The sequence below is a fragment of the Hyperolius riggenbachi genome, chromosome 9 (genome assembly GCF_040937935.1).
Source record: "Hyperolius riggenbachi isolate aHypRig1 chromosome 9, aHypRig1.pri, whole genome shotgun sequence".
Taxonomy (NCBI): Eukaryota; Metazoa; Chordata; class Amphibia; order Anura; family Hyperoliidae; genus Hyperolius; species Hyperolius riggenbachi.
The window spans coordinates 101073472-101091916 of NC_090654.1; the positions used below are offsets into that span (position 1 = coordinate 101073472).

Below are 18445 nucleotides of genomic sequence, written 5' to 3' on the forward strand. Positions count from 1 at the left end.
ATCACACTAACCTTCCCCCTCTCCTACTTACCTTGGTACTTATGCAGCTGAGCTGCAATTCCACTGCCGACTGTCCAGGCGGTAGGGACCACCCAGCGGCTGTGACAGGGGGGCTTCAGGCACAGGAAGTTCAGGTACAAGAAGGTAGGTGTGCACTGCTGACCTATCCATTCATCACTTATTGGGGAACCTGGTACAGTTACTAGCAGATGCTACTGTAGCCAATGGAAGAAATCACTCTCTATGAAGAAAAGTGAAGGTGTTTTCAAAAGCAGGTAATCAAATTTGGAACCTGAAACCTGATTTTTAGTGTTTGTAGGATTTCTCCATAAAATGAAAAAGGAATTCTTCAAATGCTCACTGTATAGGCAAAGGGCAGAGGAGTAGCAACCATTCCCTATTTAGACTTTAATTTGTTCATTTTTTTTCATTCTTCCATTCTATTACTACTATACGCTTGTATTTAAATAAACTATATAGATATGTCCACACAGTGTACCCTATATGGGACTATATGTAACCATGTCCATACAGACATCAGAGATCTGGTAGCTGAAACAACTGCATACCTTTTTGACCAATTCCTTTGGCCAGATGAGTAGTGGGTAGCGGCCACCATCTTTTCCTTCTCCCCTTTCCATTGGACAGTACATACAATGCAGGTAAGACCCTGAATGGTTATTGGTTGCAAGCAGAGTGTCATCAGAGCCATAGTACAGTAGTTTGTACTTCATAGGTCCTGCTAACTATTATTCATATTTGGCCCTAGTGTTTGATAGCTACAAGAAAATCACATCTGAGGACATAGAAGACGGCATCAAGAAACATTTTAAAGGGGATCTCCAGAAAGCACTCTTCACATTGGGTAAGTGTCTGTGCATGTATTCTGAACCTAATTGGAACAAGATAACATTTATTAGACTCCTTGCCTTGCTTAAAGGACTTACAAGGCAAGAAAATTAAATGCCTGGCTGGCAGCTGTAGCCTTAGGGGACGCCATCCGTGTCCCCCGTTCCATTCCGCTGTGGGTTTTTTCAATTTACTCTCTCACGCGCTTTATGTCCACGAGACCGCCGGGAGTGAGGATGAGACTGGAGGAGGACTTAGGGCTGCACAGCCGCACTCGCGGCTATATGGACTGCACAGGTGCGGCGAGACATGCGACGAGACGAGATGGCAGCCATCTTTATTGGGGAAAATCAGGACGACACGAGGTCAGGGCCAGAACAGAGAGTGTAAATTGAAAAACCCCCTGAGCGGAATGGAACGGAGGATGCGGATGGTGTCCCCTAAGGCTACAGCTGCCAGCCAGGTATTTAACTTTTTTTCAGTGTCTCGCCTCGAAAGTCCTTTAAGAACCTTCCTAAGGAGGGCCTGGGGCTGATGGATACAACTGTAAATACTGGGCAAAAGAGATACCCCTAGAACACCTCCAATCTCACCTTCATTACACCTTCAGACAAGCTCTTAACACACTTCCAGTCCCGCCTTCATCACACCTCCAGTCCCGCCTTCATCACACCTCCAGTCACGGCTTCATCACACCTCCAGTCACGCCTTCATCACACCTCCAGTCACACCTTTATAACACCTCCAGCCAGGGGCGTACCTAGAAAGCCCCAGGCCCCCCTGCAAAAAAAAATTCCGCCCCTCCTCCCCCCTAGGGCCCGCTCAGGGACTTTTTGGGGGCAGGAGGGGTAACAGCATAAGAGGAGAGCTGTGGCCGCAGATTGGTGGGGAGGGGGGAAATCCCCCCCCTCCCTCACCTCGGGCACTCCTCTCAGCGCTCCCCTCCTGCAAGCAATCATTGGTGGTGCTCGTGGCAGCGGCGGCGGCAGGCAAGCTGAGCACATACCTCCTTCTGGAAGTTCCATAAAGCACTTAGTGATCGGAGACCGGCCAGAAGGAGGTATGTGCTCAGCTTGCCTGCCACCGCCACCGCGGCTGCCACGAGCACCACCAATGATTGCTTGCAGGAGGGGAGCGCTGAGAGGAGAGCCTGAGGTGAGGGAGGGGGGGAATTTCCCCCCTCCCCACCGATCTGCGGCCACAGCTCTCCTCTCATGCTGCCCCCAAAAAGTCCCCGAGCGGGCCCTAGGGGGGCCCCGGCCCCCCCCCCGCGACGGCAGGGGTCGCATCCCCTATTGTTACGCCAGTGCCTCCAGCCACGCCTCCAGTCGCGCCTTCATCACACCTCCAGTCACACCTTCATCACAACTCCAGTCAGGCCTTTGTCACCTGCAGTCAAGGCTTCATCACACCTTTTCATCTCATCTACAAAATAACGTTTCAGCACCTAGCAATTAAGAAGTACTACAAACAGATGAGCAAATTAATACTAAATGTAGTTTAGGCATTTTCTTATTTTCTGGGGGCTAAAAAATTAATTTATTGATAATTGATAAGTTGTCAAAACATCTCCTGTGAGAATTCTCAGGAAAAGCATCTTATTTCATGAATTATCTCTCTTTAAGGGCCCTATTCAATTAATTTTTCTCTTGCATTTTCTCCCAGCTGATATTTTGACACCTTATCAATGAAAAAAAATGTAGGCCACCAGCAAGCAAGAAAAGACTCAAAATAAGTTTTATTTCTTTATTTTTTTACCTACTTTTTAGGGGAACAGGAAAAAGGGCACATATGGCTAATGGACTAAAAGGGCGCACCATAGGCTCCAATGGAACATATTGGAGGATTTAGGGCGCCCGTTAAATAGCGGTTGCTGGGACCATGTAATCAATATTTATTGTTAAGGCCCGGTTCACACTTGCGGTGGCCCTCCGGAATCGCCGTGCCGGAGCCGCACCGCCTGCAGAACGGACGGAACGGACGCACGGCATAGCAATTAAAGCCTATGCGTCCGTTCACATGGGTCCGTTCTGCAGAACCGGAGCCGGACCGGATCCGGGCCGGATCCGGACTCCGGCCTCCGTTCCAACATGCGCCATTTTTTCATCCGGCCCCTCCGGCAGCCGTATCCGGGGCGGAGCCGGACTGCACCATCCGGCCAATACAAACAAATGGGAACCGGAGGCCGCACAACACACTGGCTGAGAAATCCGGATGTTCTACCCCACTTCCTATGCGGATTGTTGCGGCGATATTGGCTGGGGACACAGGGGCAAGCATTTCGGAGTGGAGCAGCACAGCTGTATCCGGATCCGGAGATGTTGGCAGCATGTCGGAGGTGGAGGTGAGTGCTAAACAGCAGAGGGCCTGATTCCACAGGTCCCCCTTCTGCTGACCTCCCAGACCCCAACTTTTTTTTTGTTTTTAACGAACTTTTGCCAAACGGATCCGGATCGCATCCTGATGGACACCTGATGCAACCTGACCGGATCCGGATCGGATCCGGATCAGAACCGTACGGTTCCGATCCGGATCCGGTCCGGATCCGGTCAGGTCATCCGGTCCGTTTGGCAAACAACCGCTAATGTGAACCGGGCCTTACAAAATAAGTTTTGAAACAAAAATCGTTTAGAAATTTCTTTTGGTTTAACTTATTTTTGTTTGAAAATTCGTTCTTAGGAGTACAATGCATAAATTATCGTTTTGAAGCTTATTAGCTTACAAATATATCTCTTTTTGAATTAACCTTGTTTTCGGAATTACAATGCGTAAATTATAGTTTTCACATTTCTAATCTAATATATTGTTTTTTATATTAACAATATTTTAAGATTTTTTTAATACGTTTTTTATTCTATTACAAATATATAGCTTGAGCTATGTTTTTTTTTAATGTTACCGTTATTTTAAGATTTGTAATGCGTAAGTTGTAATTCTTTTTATACTATTACAAGTATATAGCTTTTTATATTCGTGTTATTTGCAGCGAAGTAGGTGGATCTTTAGGCATAGGCACCACCACGGGGGTCTTGGGGTTAGGCACCACCACCTGCTGCATGAAACAGTGGTAAAATTGCCTTGTGTAGGCAGCACATGGCAATTTTACTGGTACTAATGGCAGGGGGCAGAACACGTTTCCCTAGTAGAGCAACGCATGTTACTATGTGTGACGCCGGGCGACGCCCAGTCGGCCAAAACGCGATTGCGGTCGGTTAGCGACACAAATCGTTAAACCAAGATTTGATGTGTAGTATTGTCTTAGCCGAGTAAAAGCCTGGGGGGAGGTGTTAATTAGCATGGACATATTCCCTGTGGAAGGCACAATTCCTTTTTCTGTTCTGGGAACCAGGTGACACCTAGATGTTAATTAGCCAGCAGAGAACTCACTCTGCCCTTTTGGGAAAGACAGGATGAGCTCCCAGCAGGGGGCTATTCAAAAATCTGCTCTGCTCAGACCGGCCGGAGCCATATAAGAAAGCATGGAGTTTAGGATTTTGAGCATGTTTAAGCAATACCGTTCAGGTGAGAAATGTGGAAGTTATATCATTCTGCTGGTCCGGATCTTGTGAGTGTTTTGATATTAAATTTGGGCCACTGGCATAACCAGAACCCTGGGAATTCCACCGTTTTTTAACCGGGCATGCAAACATGCCCAAGTTTGATATCATATTAATCGGTAGGTTCTGGGGATCGAGAATATGTAATTATTATTTGTGTGCTGGCCGCGCAGGTCTGCCTAGGGAACATGTCAGGATTATGAGGTTGCTAAAGCCCCTGCCCCAGATGTGATTACCATAGTGCGGCCTGGGGGCCGACTCTGGAAGCCCGCCTCTGAACTCAGCTCCATTAAAAGTGAATGAGCTGCCTGGGAAAGGGATTCCTCCCTTTCCCATCTTCATGAACACATGGCCACCTTGAGGAACAAGTGGTGGCCATCTTGCCGGAGCTGAAACAAAGGACATCCTCCATCTTGTTTGGATTTTAACCCTTGCTGAACTTTGAATCTATCTCTGGAACAAAGAACTTTAAGAACTTGAAACCGTTTTGCTTGGACTTGATGATTTTCCCACAAAAGGACATATTTCCACAAACCATAAGTATTTTCTCCCTTTTTATTTCATACTGGCTATTACTGTTTTAATAATTGTTGATTTTAATTATTGTCTGTATATATTAATTATTTATATTGCTGTGAATAAAAGACTTCCTCCAAGTCATTCACTGTTCCGCTACCCTGCTTATCAGCACACACAGAACTGATCCCGGGTCTCTGGAGAGACGCTACTATTGGTTGTTTTTGGCTAGACAGAATACAGCGTGTTTTAACCGTTTTTATTCGCAAGATTAGTCAGGCAGTCGGGTCCACGGGCCCCTACCTGTGGTGGTGGCAGTCATACCCTGAATGGTGTGTGAGTTGTAATCACCCGTATCTCACAGGCTCCCTTCTGGTTTGTCTGCAGGCTATCTCTTAACGGTTCCTGCGCATTGACTGCGACCAGAGTTCGCACGATCTGTGCGCGGGCACCGTTTAGAAGGCCAATTGCGGTCTGACCACCAGGGCTCCTGTGACACTATGGAAATGCATTGTACACTGCGAGTGTACAGGATGTTTCTATGGTAGCCCCTAATAAGCGTGTTGAACTAATAGGGTAATGCGCAGTGCCCCACTGCAGTTAGTACCAGTGAAATTTCTGTGCGCTACCTCCACATGGCAAATCACTTTTCTGGAGGGTGATTTTGACAGTTGAATAGGGTATATTGGCCAAGCGAGTTCATTACCTCCTGGGGAGTGCTAAATTGAACTGAATTAGGTAACGTTCTTGAGGTGAACAGATAAACTGTCAGTCTGTCACCAGGGTGTGCTCGCTTCTGGAGGAAGAGATAGGGAAGTTGGTACTGGACCACTGGACCACCAAGGGAGGCATAGCAGGCAAACGTAGACAGATGTCGGGGCCATGGGAGGTGCGGTAAGCCTAGGCGCATCTCCCCCCACAAACAGAGCGACATTTTTAGATTTTATTAAGGACTAAGGTATCCTTAAATCCCTCAAGATATTCATCATGATTGTGGAAAGCTTCACAAAGAGAAAGTGTAACGATTGTGTAATTATTTCCGTGGTCAGCGCACAGGATGCGCGCTGACACTGCGGAAATCCTCCACAAGCGTATAATCTGAGAGAACCCAGCAATGGTGCTATGCACCTGTAGAGGGGAATACCTGCCAGCAGATGGAGCTGTGGAGAACAGAGGAACAACCCCTCTGTACTGCCACAGATGCCAGATAGGAATTGTACGAGGGGAAGCAATGCAGGGCAAGATAGCCCTTAAAGAGAGAGAGCACAGAGACAGGATGTATGTGTGTCCACCAATCTAGTCGCCACCCAGCGACGATGAACACACAACAGTGAAGACCAAGTGGGAAAGCAATCGCAAGAGATGGCGATTGCTAACAGCGACACAAGACTGAATAAGCACAGAGAAGGAATGTATGTATGTCCGCCAATCTAGTCGCCACCCAGCGACGGCGAAAACACACAACAGCGGAAACCAAGTGAGAACGCGATCGCAAGAGATGACGATTGCTAACAGCGAAACAAGACTGAGTAACCACAGAGAAGGAATGTATGTACTGTATGTCCACCGATCTAGTCACCACCCAGCGACGGCGAACACACAACAGCAGAAACCAAGGTGAGAACGCAATCGCAAGAGATAACGATTGCCAACAGGGAAACAAGATTGAATAAGCACAGAGATAGAATGTATGTGTGTCCACCAATCCAGTCGCCACCCAGCGACGGTGAACACACAACAACGGAAATGAACTGGGAACGCAATCGCAAGAGTGGCGATTGCCAATAGAGACACAAGACCGGATTAGACAGAGCACAAGTGTAGCAGGAAAGACATAACATAACAATGATCAGAACGTCAAGGAAAATAACAAACGCTAGCTAAACGCGAACACCGCACTCATTCGCAACAGCGAACGCGTTTAAGCACGATCACCGCGCGTTAGGCGCCCAGTGATAAGCGTGCCACCCTAACTAACCAATGAAACACAAACACGAAATAGAGAACGCGAACTCTTGCTAAATGGTTACCTCACCGAGCCTACAGCAAGCGTTTGTACCAGACAAAGACAGAGAGAAGGAGCAGCCAGCAGCAACCGCAGCTCTGGCCTACACTCCCAGACAGAGCACAGAAGGAAGCACCGCTGCTACCGCTAGAGCGCATGCGATCCAGAAAGACAAACAGATGGGGCTACCAGTAGCAACCGCTGCTCTGGTTAGCACCCCTAAGGCGGAATACAGAAGGAACCACCGCCACTACCGTTAGGGCGAGTGCGATCCAAACAGATAGAACGATTTCCTGTCGACCGCCGCTGGCGACAAGACAATCAGAAGACAGAACGATTCACAATCGCCAACCGCTGGCGACCGTGCAATCGCACAGAAAAAACAGATAATACAACCTGACTGCACTAGGAGGGATGCCTAGTGCAGTCCCAAGGAATTACTCTAAGATAATCTTAGCAAACAATAGCAAAGGCTGATACTCAAGGTGTTAGCAGGAACAAACCATCATGACCAGCAAAGGACTCTGGGAGAACATGGTATTTATACTGCAAGCCTTCAAAGGAGGCAACTAGGCAATTTGCATGACAAGTATATGCAAATTCCTCAGCAGCAGAGCAGGTCTGAAACTTGCAAAGTGAAGACAGGTTTCTTTTCCAGAGACCTGCAGCCCTCAGACTTAAGGAATGGTCAAACAGCTGTCTGCCTGTGCAGACAGCTAAGCGGATCATTACAGAAAGTCTTCAAAACCAAAGATAAGCACCAACCGCCAGAGGAGTTGCAGAAACAGCACTTGGAGAGGTAGACTCTTGGCCTCAGGTAAAGGGCGAGGGCCAGTACTTTGAATGTTGGTCCCTGCTGCTCCCTTGGATTCTGTTAACAGGCCTCTCTGAGTTAAACCACCTACATCCAAGTGGCCAAGGAGTTAATAAGCTTTGCAGCCCCTCCTTACTGCTGGTAGTTATGGCTACATTTATAACCTCTCATAGATATACTGTGAGCTCCTTCGAGGGACAGTTAGTGACAAGACAATATACTCTGTACAGCACTGCGTAAAATGTCGGCGCTATATAAATACTAAATAATAATAATAATAGACATCCAGCATAGGCAAACGCAGGGGGGATTACAGCTGCCCAGAATCCCCCCTCAGACCAGGGCCGGTGCAGTGTCTGGGGACTGGCACAAGTTGGGACACCAGAATATCTGCAGGCATACTGCAGCTCACAGCACTGCCCCCTTTCTTTCCGTGCTACAGTTGACTATGGATGGAGCAGCAGAATGTGTACAGAGCATGGAGCAGCAGTGTGTGTACAGAGCACGGAGCAGCAGCGTGTGTACAGAGCATGGAGCAGCTCTGGAGAACTTAGATTCAGGTATGAGCACAGCCCTGTGCCCTGCTGTGTGAGTGCTTCACTTTCCCCTTCATTAGCAATGTCAGCTGTTCTCATCATTATCTGCATCCAAACTGCTCCTGGTCGATCCCATTGTTGATCAGGAGCAGATTGGACATTTAGGAAATAATTGTCAGATCCTGTCTGTCCGACGGGAAATTGCATTGTGTGTACCCAGCATGATGTCCTACCATATTATTATACTGTATTGTGCGTGGCTGAGGGAGATCTTTCAGGAAAATCCTGGGTTTGCCCCTGTCCAGGACAGGAAGTACTGCCAGGGACCACCACATAAACACAAACCAGACAAATTCTATTAATGTGTTTTAATTAATTAATTAAGAATTTCCCAATAGATCATTCTCCCTTAGTGAGTAGTCACCTGTTGGTCATTTTCAGCATCCACAGACAAGAGATCATGTCCAATCCTAAACCAAATCAGGAAACTATAATCTCATTTCATCAGAAAAAAAAAAAATAAAAATACAAATTTTGAAAAAATGTTTAGTATTGAACATATACAGTAGATAACATTATTCTGTTTATTTCACAGTGGCTGTGATTAAGGACACACCTCTTTATTTTGCGGACAAACTTCACAACTCCATGAAGGTAATAAATTATATACATAAATACTTTTCAGCTAGGAAAACATTACTGTATTATTTTGTACATACTGTATATAGCACAGGTTACAGTTCTGTTTAACTAAAGACAGCTAGTAAACAAACAATGTACCATTCTCCCTCATAATATAACACCTAACCCTTAACCCCCCCCCCCCGGCACAAACTACCTACTTAATGCCTAACCTTAAACCCCCCCCAAACTACCTACCTAACCCCAAACCCTTAAACCCCCCCCCCCTGCACAAATTACCTACCTAATGCCTGACCCTTAATCCCACAAACTACCTACCTAACGCCAAATCACCCGCCCACCCCATCACCACGGCCGAACCCCAAATTCTCTGTGCCGCCATAGGTGCCATGAGCCGTGATTTGGGTGCCCCATAAATAGTGGGTGCTGTCCCAGCACCCACTATTTATTGGGTGGCCAAATTTCCATTCCGGCGTCCAAATACCGCTAAAATACGGGTAGGGGTCCGTGATGTGCATTCAACTGGCACTGGCCGCATTTCTACCTGCTGGCTGCGGGCTCAGGGGCTGTCTGTGGTTGCTGCGAGTGGTGGCTCCGCCTCCTGGTGCCGCTGGGAGATCTGCTTGTATACTATACACGATTTATCTGCCTAGCAAAAGGGATCTGCCTATTACACTAAAGGGGGGGGGGGGGGATCTGCCTATATATACCAAAGGGGGGATCTGCCTATATATACCAAAGGGGGGATCTGCCTATATATACTAAAGGGGGATCTGCCTATATATACTAAAGGGGGGATCTGCCTATATATACTAAGGGGGGATCTGTCTACATACACTAAAGGGGGGGGGGGGGTCTGCTTATATACACTAAAAGGGGATCTGACTAATTAATTATACACTAAAGGGGAGATCTGCCACTATACACTAAAGGGGGGGGGGGATCTGCCTTTATACACTAAAAGGGGATCTGCCTATATATACTAAAAGGGGGGGCGATCTGCTTATATACACTAAAGGGGATCTTGCACACGGGCGTGTATGCGTGCATGTGCGAAGAGCATGAATAGGGGGGAGGCACCAAAATCTGGTTACGCTCAGGGTGCTGTGAAACCTAAGGCGGGCCCTGGTTGTTAGTCATTATATAAATTGCCCTTATGTCTGACATCTAATATATGAGTGCTTTCCAAATCATCTCATTGGCATCTTCTGGCAGGGCTTGGGTACCGATGACAAAGCTCTCATCCGCATCCTTATCTCCCGGAGTGAGGAGGACTTGCTGAGCATCCGAGTGGCGTATAGAAAAAAATATGGAAAATCTCTCTATTCCTCGATTCAGGTACAATACATACATCACTGATGCAGCAGGATACATTAGCTAGTCCCTTATATTACATAGAAGTGGTAAGATTGTACATTGGTGGGCACCGTTTTGCTTGGTTCACACATGTCATAGCGGTGGTGTATCCATATGGTTTGTATGTGTTGTACTGTCCTGGGTATCCATTGAAGTGCCTGCTGCCCTCAAGAGTGGATGCGTGCCATTATTTCAGATGAAAGACAATGCATCCACCGTCTGAGGCTGGGTTCACATATGACATAGCCTGAAAAAGTCGTGTTTTAGGATGGTTTGCGTTTTTCTATTGTGCTTTTACTGCATTTTTGTGGGTTTGCGGTTTTTTTATGCAGATGCGATTTTCATGCGTTTTAATGCATTTGCGGTTCACTAATGTAAAACACATATGCGTTTTGTATGCATTTTTTTTATATAAATTTATTCAAATCACTTGGAAGACAACAGGAAGCCGAAACACACCAGGGATCTTTAATCAAAAAACAAATTAAAAAACAAATGAAAAACTCTATGCATATGCGTCACCATAGACTTTCATTATGTGTGTTTTGGTAGCCATCCTGCATAATATGCAACACTACCAGCATTTGCGTAATGCATACTGTAAAAAGGCAGTGCAATGCAGCTTCTTCTGCGTCCCATAGACTAACATTGCTGCATAAAACGCAACGTTTTATGCTACGCTAGCATCTCTGCTATGTGTGCACCCGGCCTCAAGAAATCATACCTGCCAGGATTGTCTGTTGTGGCAACTCAAAAGACAAAGCATGGGCCCATAGGAAAGCATGGGCCTTTTCAACATGTCTGCTGGTCTGCTTCTGTCTGCTGTGGTAAATGGTCTGGCAGCAGACCCAGTGAAGACCAAACCTTAATGTAGTTTACATATTAAAAGAAGTCATTTAATTTGTTATGCTGCACTGCACTGCACCACTGTCTGTCTTTGCTCCAGTGTTTCATTAACCCATTCAGGTTCCGTCGTTTTCACGTGAGAAATGTTCACCTCCCATTCATTAGCCTATCACTTTATCACTACTTATCACAATGCACTGATCTATATCTTGTTTTTTCACCACCAATTAGGCTTTCTTTGGGGGGTACATTTTGCTAAGAGCCACTTTACTGTAAATGTATTTTAACAGGAAGAATAAGAAAAAAATGGAAAAATTCATTATTTCTCAGTTTTCAGCCATTATAGTTTTAAAATAATACATGCCTCCATAATTAAAACTCACGTATTGTATTTGCCCATATGTCCCGGTTATTACACCGTTAAAATTATGTCCCTATCACAATGTATGGCGACAATATTTTATTTGGAAATAAAGGTGCATTTTTTCCATTTTGCATCTATCACTATTTACAAGTTTAAAATAAAAAAAAAAAATAGAAATATTTCATCTTTACATTGATATTTAAAAAGTTTAGACCCTTAGGTAAATATTTACATTTTTTTTTTATTGTAATGTTTTTTTTTTTTTATAGTAAACATTTTATTTGGGTACTTTTGGGAGGGTGGGAGGTAAACAATAGATTTATAATGTAAATGTGTGTTAATTCTTTTTTTTTTTTTTTTTCAGGTGTAGTATTACTTTTTGGCCACAAGATGGCGGCCATGAGTTTGTTTACATGACGTCACTCTAAGCGTAGCACGCGCTTAGAGTGACACATCGGGAAGGAGACAGCCAGAAAAAGCACAGCTTCCGAGAGAAGCTATCGCTTTTTCAGCGGGGGAGAGGAATCAGTGATCGGGCTCCATAGCCCGATACATTGATTCCTTGGCTACCGAATCCGCGGCTGGGAGTGCACGTGCACGCGCACGATCGGCCGCAGGAGCGCGCGGTAGCGCGCATGGTTCCTGGACGTAGAAACTACGTCCAGGAACCAAAATAGGTTAAGGAGTTTGCAGTCAAAATGGACACTGGTATAACTACAGGGTAGAAGCCCCTGTGACCTGTCGTAGAGGAGGGGCCCGGACTTCTTCCTCCCTCGTCCTCCACCAGTGCCCCTCTCCTGTGCTTTCTGTGTCAGACCCACAAATCAGTGTGGCAGCAGTGACGACTGGGGCATACCTCTTCCACTGTCTCTCTGGTGCTACCGTTGCAGCCACTAGGTGTCACTGGACTCTCTGGTCTCTGCCTTTGTCTCGATCTGCAGCATGTCGCGTGACTTCATGCGATGTGCAGTGAAACTGAGACCGAAAGGAAAACACCAGATCAGAGAGGACAGTGTGACACAGTCACACAGCCAATGGAGCATGGTGGGAGGGAGGCCCTGGTGTAGAAGGACATTTTGGCCCCTTCTCCTCACCCGGAAGAGGGTGTTTTAAATGTAGGAAGGAGGGCCGCCTAAATGTTTTTTGCTCCTTGAGGGATAGTCACACCTGTGGGATTTGTACTTAGTATTATTTTGTACCCCATGTTTGTTTCTTACTTTGTAGACAGTGCAGTTTCTAGGCTAAAATGCACCCAGGGCGAGGGTGTAAATTGCGCCCCCCCCCCCCAGCAAGGTCTGGGCGCCCGCAATATAGGCTAGCCAGGTCTAGTTGCACTCAGTATAGGTCCCCCCGGTATAGGTAGCCAAGAATAGGTAATCCAGTATAGGTAGCCAGCTATAGGTCCCCCCAGTATAGGTAGCCAGGCATAGCTGAGCCAGTATAGTTGCCCCCGGTATAGGTTAGCCAGGTAGGTGCCTCAAGTATAGGTAGCAAGTATAGTTACCCACAGTATAGGTTAGATAGGCAGGCGCCCCCGGTATAAGATAGATAGGTAGGTGCCCCACTACAGGTTAGCTAGGTGGGTGCCTCTAATATAGGTAGCCAGAATAGTTGCCCCCAGCATAGGTTAGATAGGTAGATGCCCCCAGTAAAGGATAGTTAGGTAGGTGCCTGCAATATAGGTAGCCAGTATATTTGCCACCTGTATAGGCTAGCTAGGTAGGTAGGTGCCCCCAATACAGGTTAGATAACAAAGTGCCCCCAGTATAGGTTTGATAGGTAGGTGCCCTACAGTATAGGTTTGATAGGTAGGTGCCCCCCAGTATAGGTTAGATAGGTAGGTGTCCCCCAGTATAGGTTAGATAAGGTAGGTTCCCCCCGTATAGGTTAGATAGGTAGCTGCCCCCCATTATAGGTTAGATTAGGTAGGTGCCCCCATTATAGATTAATTAGGTAGCTGCCCCCCAGTATAGGTTAGATAGGTAGGTGCCCCCCAGTATAGGTTAGATTAGGTAGGTGCCCCCCAGTATAGGTTAGATTAGGTAGCTGCCCCCCAGTATAAGTTAGATAGGTAGATGCTCCCCCAGTATAGGTTAGATAGGTAGGTGCCCCCCAGTATAGGTTAGATAGGTAGGTGCCCCCCAGTATAGGTTAGATTAGGTAGGTGCCCCCAGTTTAGGTTAGATGGGCAGCTTCCCCCAGTATAGGTTAGGTAGGTCCACCCCCCCATTATGGAGGGGGGAGCCGGAGCCACGGGAGGGCAGCCCGACCTCTCCCTCCCTCTCCCCGGGCTGCCCTCCGTGCTCCCCCCTCCGACTGCAGAGTAATTACGCAGCAGAAAGCGCTGTGCATAACTACTCACCTTCCTGCGTTCCACTCGCAGCTGATCTCCTCTAGTCATAGACAGTGATACACACGATGCTTCCGGCTAAACAGGAAGCAGCGTGTGTATCACTGTCTATGACGAGAGGAGATCAGCTGCGAGTGGAACGCAGGAAGGTGAGTAGTTATGCACAGCGCTTCCGTCTGTGTAATTACTTTGCGTCTGAGGGGGGAGCACGGAGGGCAGCCCGGGGAGAGGGAAGGAGAGTTCGGGCTGCCCTCCCCGCGGCTCTGGCTCCCCCCTCCTCTACAGCGCCCCCCTCACAACAGCGCCCAGGGCGACGGCACGGCCCTAAAAACGGGCCTGTTTGTACAGCACTACGGAATATGTTGGCACTTTATAAATCAATTATAATAATAATAAGTATCATGTTCCTGCATTTGTCTTTCAGAGTGATACTAAGGGAGATTACAGAATGGCATTGCTGCTGCTGTGCAGGGCGGAAGATATCTGAAGCTACAAACTACACAGAAGTTTATCCCATGAATATGAGGGTTTCTTACCTACAGGCATAATAAGAGTCTGGCCTGACATTCAGTCAATGTTCTTTTACTGCCATGAATGTGTTAATGCTGATCTCGACCACACCAATCAGAACGTTGCTAATGTGGTACATATGAAATGTTAGAGCACGCTATTTCTTAGCATGTGAATTGCACAATACATTTCATTAAAATCATACTGTATTTCATAAGCATGTGTATCTCTGGATTTTTTAGAAGTAAAAAGCACACTTCTGTGGATGCTGATGAGAGATTACTTGGAAAAGTCATGTGATCATCTTGCTTTCACTGTGTAGACATGATTTTTTTAACATAGGAAATTGGAATAATTACAGCACTCAGTTCCAAACCTTTTCCAGCCAAAGTGCTGAAATGAAAATGATGAAAACTACTGTAATTTAATTGAGAATTGGTGAAAAAGCACAGAAGAGTGGACACCAACAAAGGCCAACATTACCGAAGGGGGATATTGGAGAGATGAAACCTGAGGTCCCTAGTCCACAGCCAACCTTCAGAGAATGGGCTACAAATAAGCTCAAAATTTCACATTTGTACTGCAGTTGTCTCTGTAAGTGAGGGAAAGTTTACTGTGGATTGTAGATTTATGGGGAAAAATATCTTCATTACAATTTATGGAAAGCCCGAAAAAAACCACAAACCCTGAAACACTGAAAGGGATAAAGGAAACCAGAGATGAAGTAACTTAAAAGATTCATACACACCTGGGACTTCCTCCAGCCCCATCCGCATGGATCTATCCCACGACTCCGTCCTCAGCCTTCTCCAGCTCTGGTACTGGTTCGCGTAACTTCGGCCAGCCTGAGCATGTGCAGTTGCTCTCTCCGTCTCTCTCCGGCAGAGAATAGTACTGTGCAGTACTATTCTACGCCGGAGAGACAGAGAGAGTGCACTGCGCATGCTTAGACTGGCTGAAGTTACAGGACCCGGTAGCCCCAGGTATGTACAAATCTTTTAAGTTACTTCATCTCTGATACACTTAAAGCCTAAGTATTAACTGTTTGGGGAGAGCTGCCTTGGCAGAGCTCCTCTGCAATCTATTCACAGCTGTTGATAAACTTTGCTCTGGCTAAACAAACACATACCACATAGTAGTGACTTTTGTCAGCAACTATATGTGGAATAAATACTTTTCATTGTGTGCTGTGGAAGAGTTCAGGTCTGCTCTAAATAACGTTTTGCCCCTCAATTAATGGAGATGAATTTGAGGTATTCAAAGATTTAAATTTATTTTTTTAAAGAAAATGTACACCAAAGGGAAGAGGGATGGGGAGGAGATTATCCCTGGACCTCAAGATATGGATGAGTTGGAAGTGGGGGATGGTGAGCTTTGTCACACAGAAAGTCAGAGAGTAGATGAGATGGAGGTACAGGATATGGTCAGAATGTACACGGACCTGAGACGTAGGTCCAAGTTTATGCCCTCTGTGTACTCAAGCAGATCAACTGCTGTGTTTCTTGAACTAGAGTTCATTCTGAATGACAAAGGCTATGACATTGTGGGAATAACCGAGACATGGATGGATGAAAGCCATGACTGGATAGCTAATTTAAAAGGATACAATGTGTTTAGGAGGGATAGAACAGGGAAAAAAGGTGGAGGGGTTTGTCTCTTTGTTAAGAATTCTTTTACAGCTGTCCTCAACGGTGAGATGGAGGAAGATTGCGAAGATGTGGAGTCCGTTTGGGTAAATATTCATGGTGGAAATAAAAGTTGCCAATTGCTTATTGGGGTATGCTACAGACCACCTCTTATTAATGAAGCTGCAGAACTGCGATTACTACAGCAGATTGAAAAAGCTGCAAGTAAAAACGAGGTCATAATTATGGGCGACTTCAACTTTCCAGACATAGACTGGGGTATTGAGGCTACCCATTCTGGTAAAAGCAGCAGATTTCTTGCAGCACTACAGGACAATTACTTGACTCAAATGGTAACGGAACCAACTAGGGGGAATGCGTTACTGGATCTGATCATTTCTAATAGACCAGATAATGTATCAAATGTGCAGGTTCAAGAACATTTGGGAAATAGTGATCACAACATGATAACGTTTGATCTGGTGACTGATAGGCCACGGGGCAGCGGGACCACTAAAACTATGAATTTTAGAAAAGCAAAGTTCAATCAAATTAGGCAGGCACTAAGTTTGGTGAACTGGGATAATGTACTACAAGGGGACGACACTGAAGGGAAATGGCAAGCTTTTAAACGTATTCTCAATCAATATTGTAGTATGTATATCCCATATGGAAACAAAATGTCTAGGAATAAAAAAAGGCCTCTATGGATGAATAGAAAGGTTAGGGATAAAATGAAGAGGAAAAAGAATGCCTATAAGGTCCTAAAACAGGAGGGGACTGAGGCTGCACTAAGCAATTATAAGGAGTGCAATAAAAATTGTAAAAAAGAAATTAGGCTGGCAAAGATCGAAGCTGAAAATCAAATCGCTAGGGATATCAAATCTAACCCAAAAAAGTTTTACAAGTACATCAACTCTAAAAAAAGAAAGGTTGACTGTATAGGAATCCTAAAGGATGAGGGTGGGAACTCAATGGTGGACGACCAAGGTAAGGCAGAGTTATTAAATGCTTTCTTTGCTTCTGTCTTCACAAAGGAAACAGCACTGTTGCAAATTACAGAGGCAGAAGAGTCTCAATCTTCTAACTGTAATATTAAATACTTAACGCAGGAAGAAGTAAAGGCAAGACTAAATAAATAAAAAATAGACAAGGCACCTGGCCCGGATGGCATGCATCCTCGGGTCCTAAGAGAATTAAGTTCAGTTATAGCTAAGCCCCTTTATCTTATCTTTTGTGACTCTCTTGCAACTAGCAGAGTCCCAGTGGATTGGCGTACAGCCCACGTTTTCCCATTATTTAAGAAGGGCAAAAAATCTGATCCAGGAAATTATAGACCTGTAAGCTTAACATCAGTTGTATGCAAACTATTTGAGGGGTTACTAAGAGATACTATACATGACTTCATAGTAGAAAATAATCTTATTTCTCAGCATCAACATGGGTTTACTAAAGACAGGTCCTGTTTGACTAACATGCTCAGCTTTTATGAGGTAGTGAATGCTAATATGGATATTGGGAATGCTGTAGATGTGATATACTTGGACTTTGCAAAGGCCTTCGACACTGTTCCCCACAGAAGTCTGGTGCAAAAGTTGAGGATGCAAGGACTGGGGAAGAGTTTGTGTGCATGGATAGGGAACTGGCTAATGGACAGAAAACAAAGAGTTGTGGTCAATGGATCGTACTCAAAATGGGAGACTGTTAGCAGTGGGGTCCCACAGGGGTCTGTACTGGGTCCAGTGCTCTTCAATTTATTTATTAATGACCTAGTAGATGCAGTAGTGAGCAATGTTGCTATTTTTGCAGATGATACAAAATTGTGCAGAATCATCAACTCTCATGAAGATAGTGTCATATTGCAACAGGATCTGGATAGGATGGCTATATGGGCACATACATGGCAGATGAAATTCAATGTTGACAAATGTAAAGTCATGCATTTTGGTCGTACCAATGGTCTAGCACCATACAAAATAAATGGGATACAGTTGGGAACATCAAACTTGGAGAAGGACTTAGGAGTACTCATCGACAACAAGTTAAATAATCGTACTCAATGCCAAGCCGCTGCAGCTAAAGCGAACAAAATTTTGGGATGCATTAAAAGGGAAATAAAAACTCGAGATGCTAGCATAATATTGCCCCTGTTTAACTCTCTAGTAAGACCACATCTGGAATATGGAATTCAGTTCTGGGCACCACATTACAAAAAAGATATTGCAGTTTTAGAGCAGGTGCAGAGACGAGCTACAAAATTGATACGTGGGATGGAAGGTCTCGCTTACCAAGAAAGGTTAGATAAACTGGGTTTATTTAGTCTAGAGAAAAGACGCCTTAGAGGAGATCTAATTAACATGTATAAATACATTAGAGGGCAATATAATAGCTTGGCGGATGAGCTTTTTGTCCCTAGGCCTTCTCAAAGGACTAGAGGACATGAGCTGCGCATGGAGGAAAAACGTTTTAGCCATT

The 18445-nt window shown here is 45.5% G+C and overlaps 2 protein-coding genes across 4 annotated transcripts in view; both read left to right on the top strand.

The window, feature by feature from the left end:
* The window catches only part of ANXA9 (annexin A9), a 79851-nt gene extending 65289 nt beyond the window's left edge, over positions 1 to 14562 (top strand). For all 3 annotated transcript variants that reach the window (XM_068251639.1, XM_068251640.1, XM_068251638.1), the window contains 4 exons: positions 770 to 865; positions 8873 to 8931; positions 10135 to 10257; positions 14260 to 14562. In XM_068251639.1, the coding sequence (XP_068107740.1) occupies positions 770 to 865; positions 8873 to 8931; positions 10135 to 10257; positions 14260 to 14322 (341 nt within the window). In that variant the 3' untranslated portion in view covers positions 14323 to 14562. The remainder of the gene's footprint in view (positions 1 to 769; positions 866 to 8872; positions 8932 to 10134; positions 10258 to 14259) is intronic.
* A 1071-nt stretch (positions 14563 to 15633) lies between these two features.
* LOC137533497 (annexin A2-like) overlaps positions 15634 to 18445 on the top strand; it is a 78812-nt gene continuing 76000 nt past the window's right edge. The window contains exon 1 of the mRNA XM_068254875.1: positions 15634 to 15793. Within this exon, the coding sequence (XP_068110976.1) occupies positions 15634 to 15793 (160 nt within the window). The remainder of the gene's footprint in view (positions 15794 to 18445) is intronic.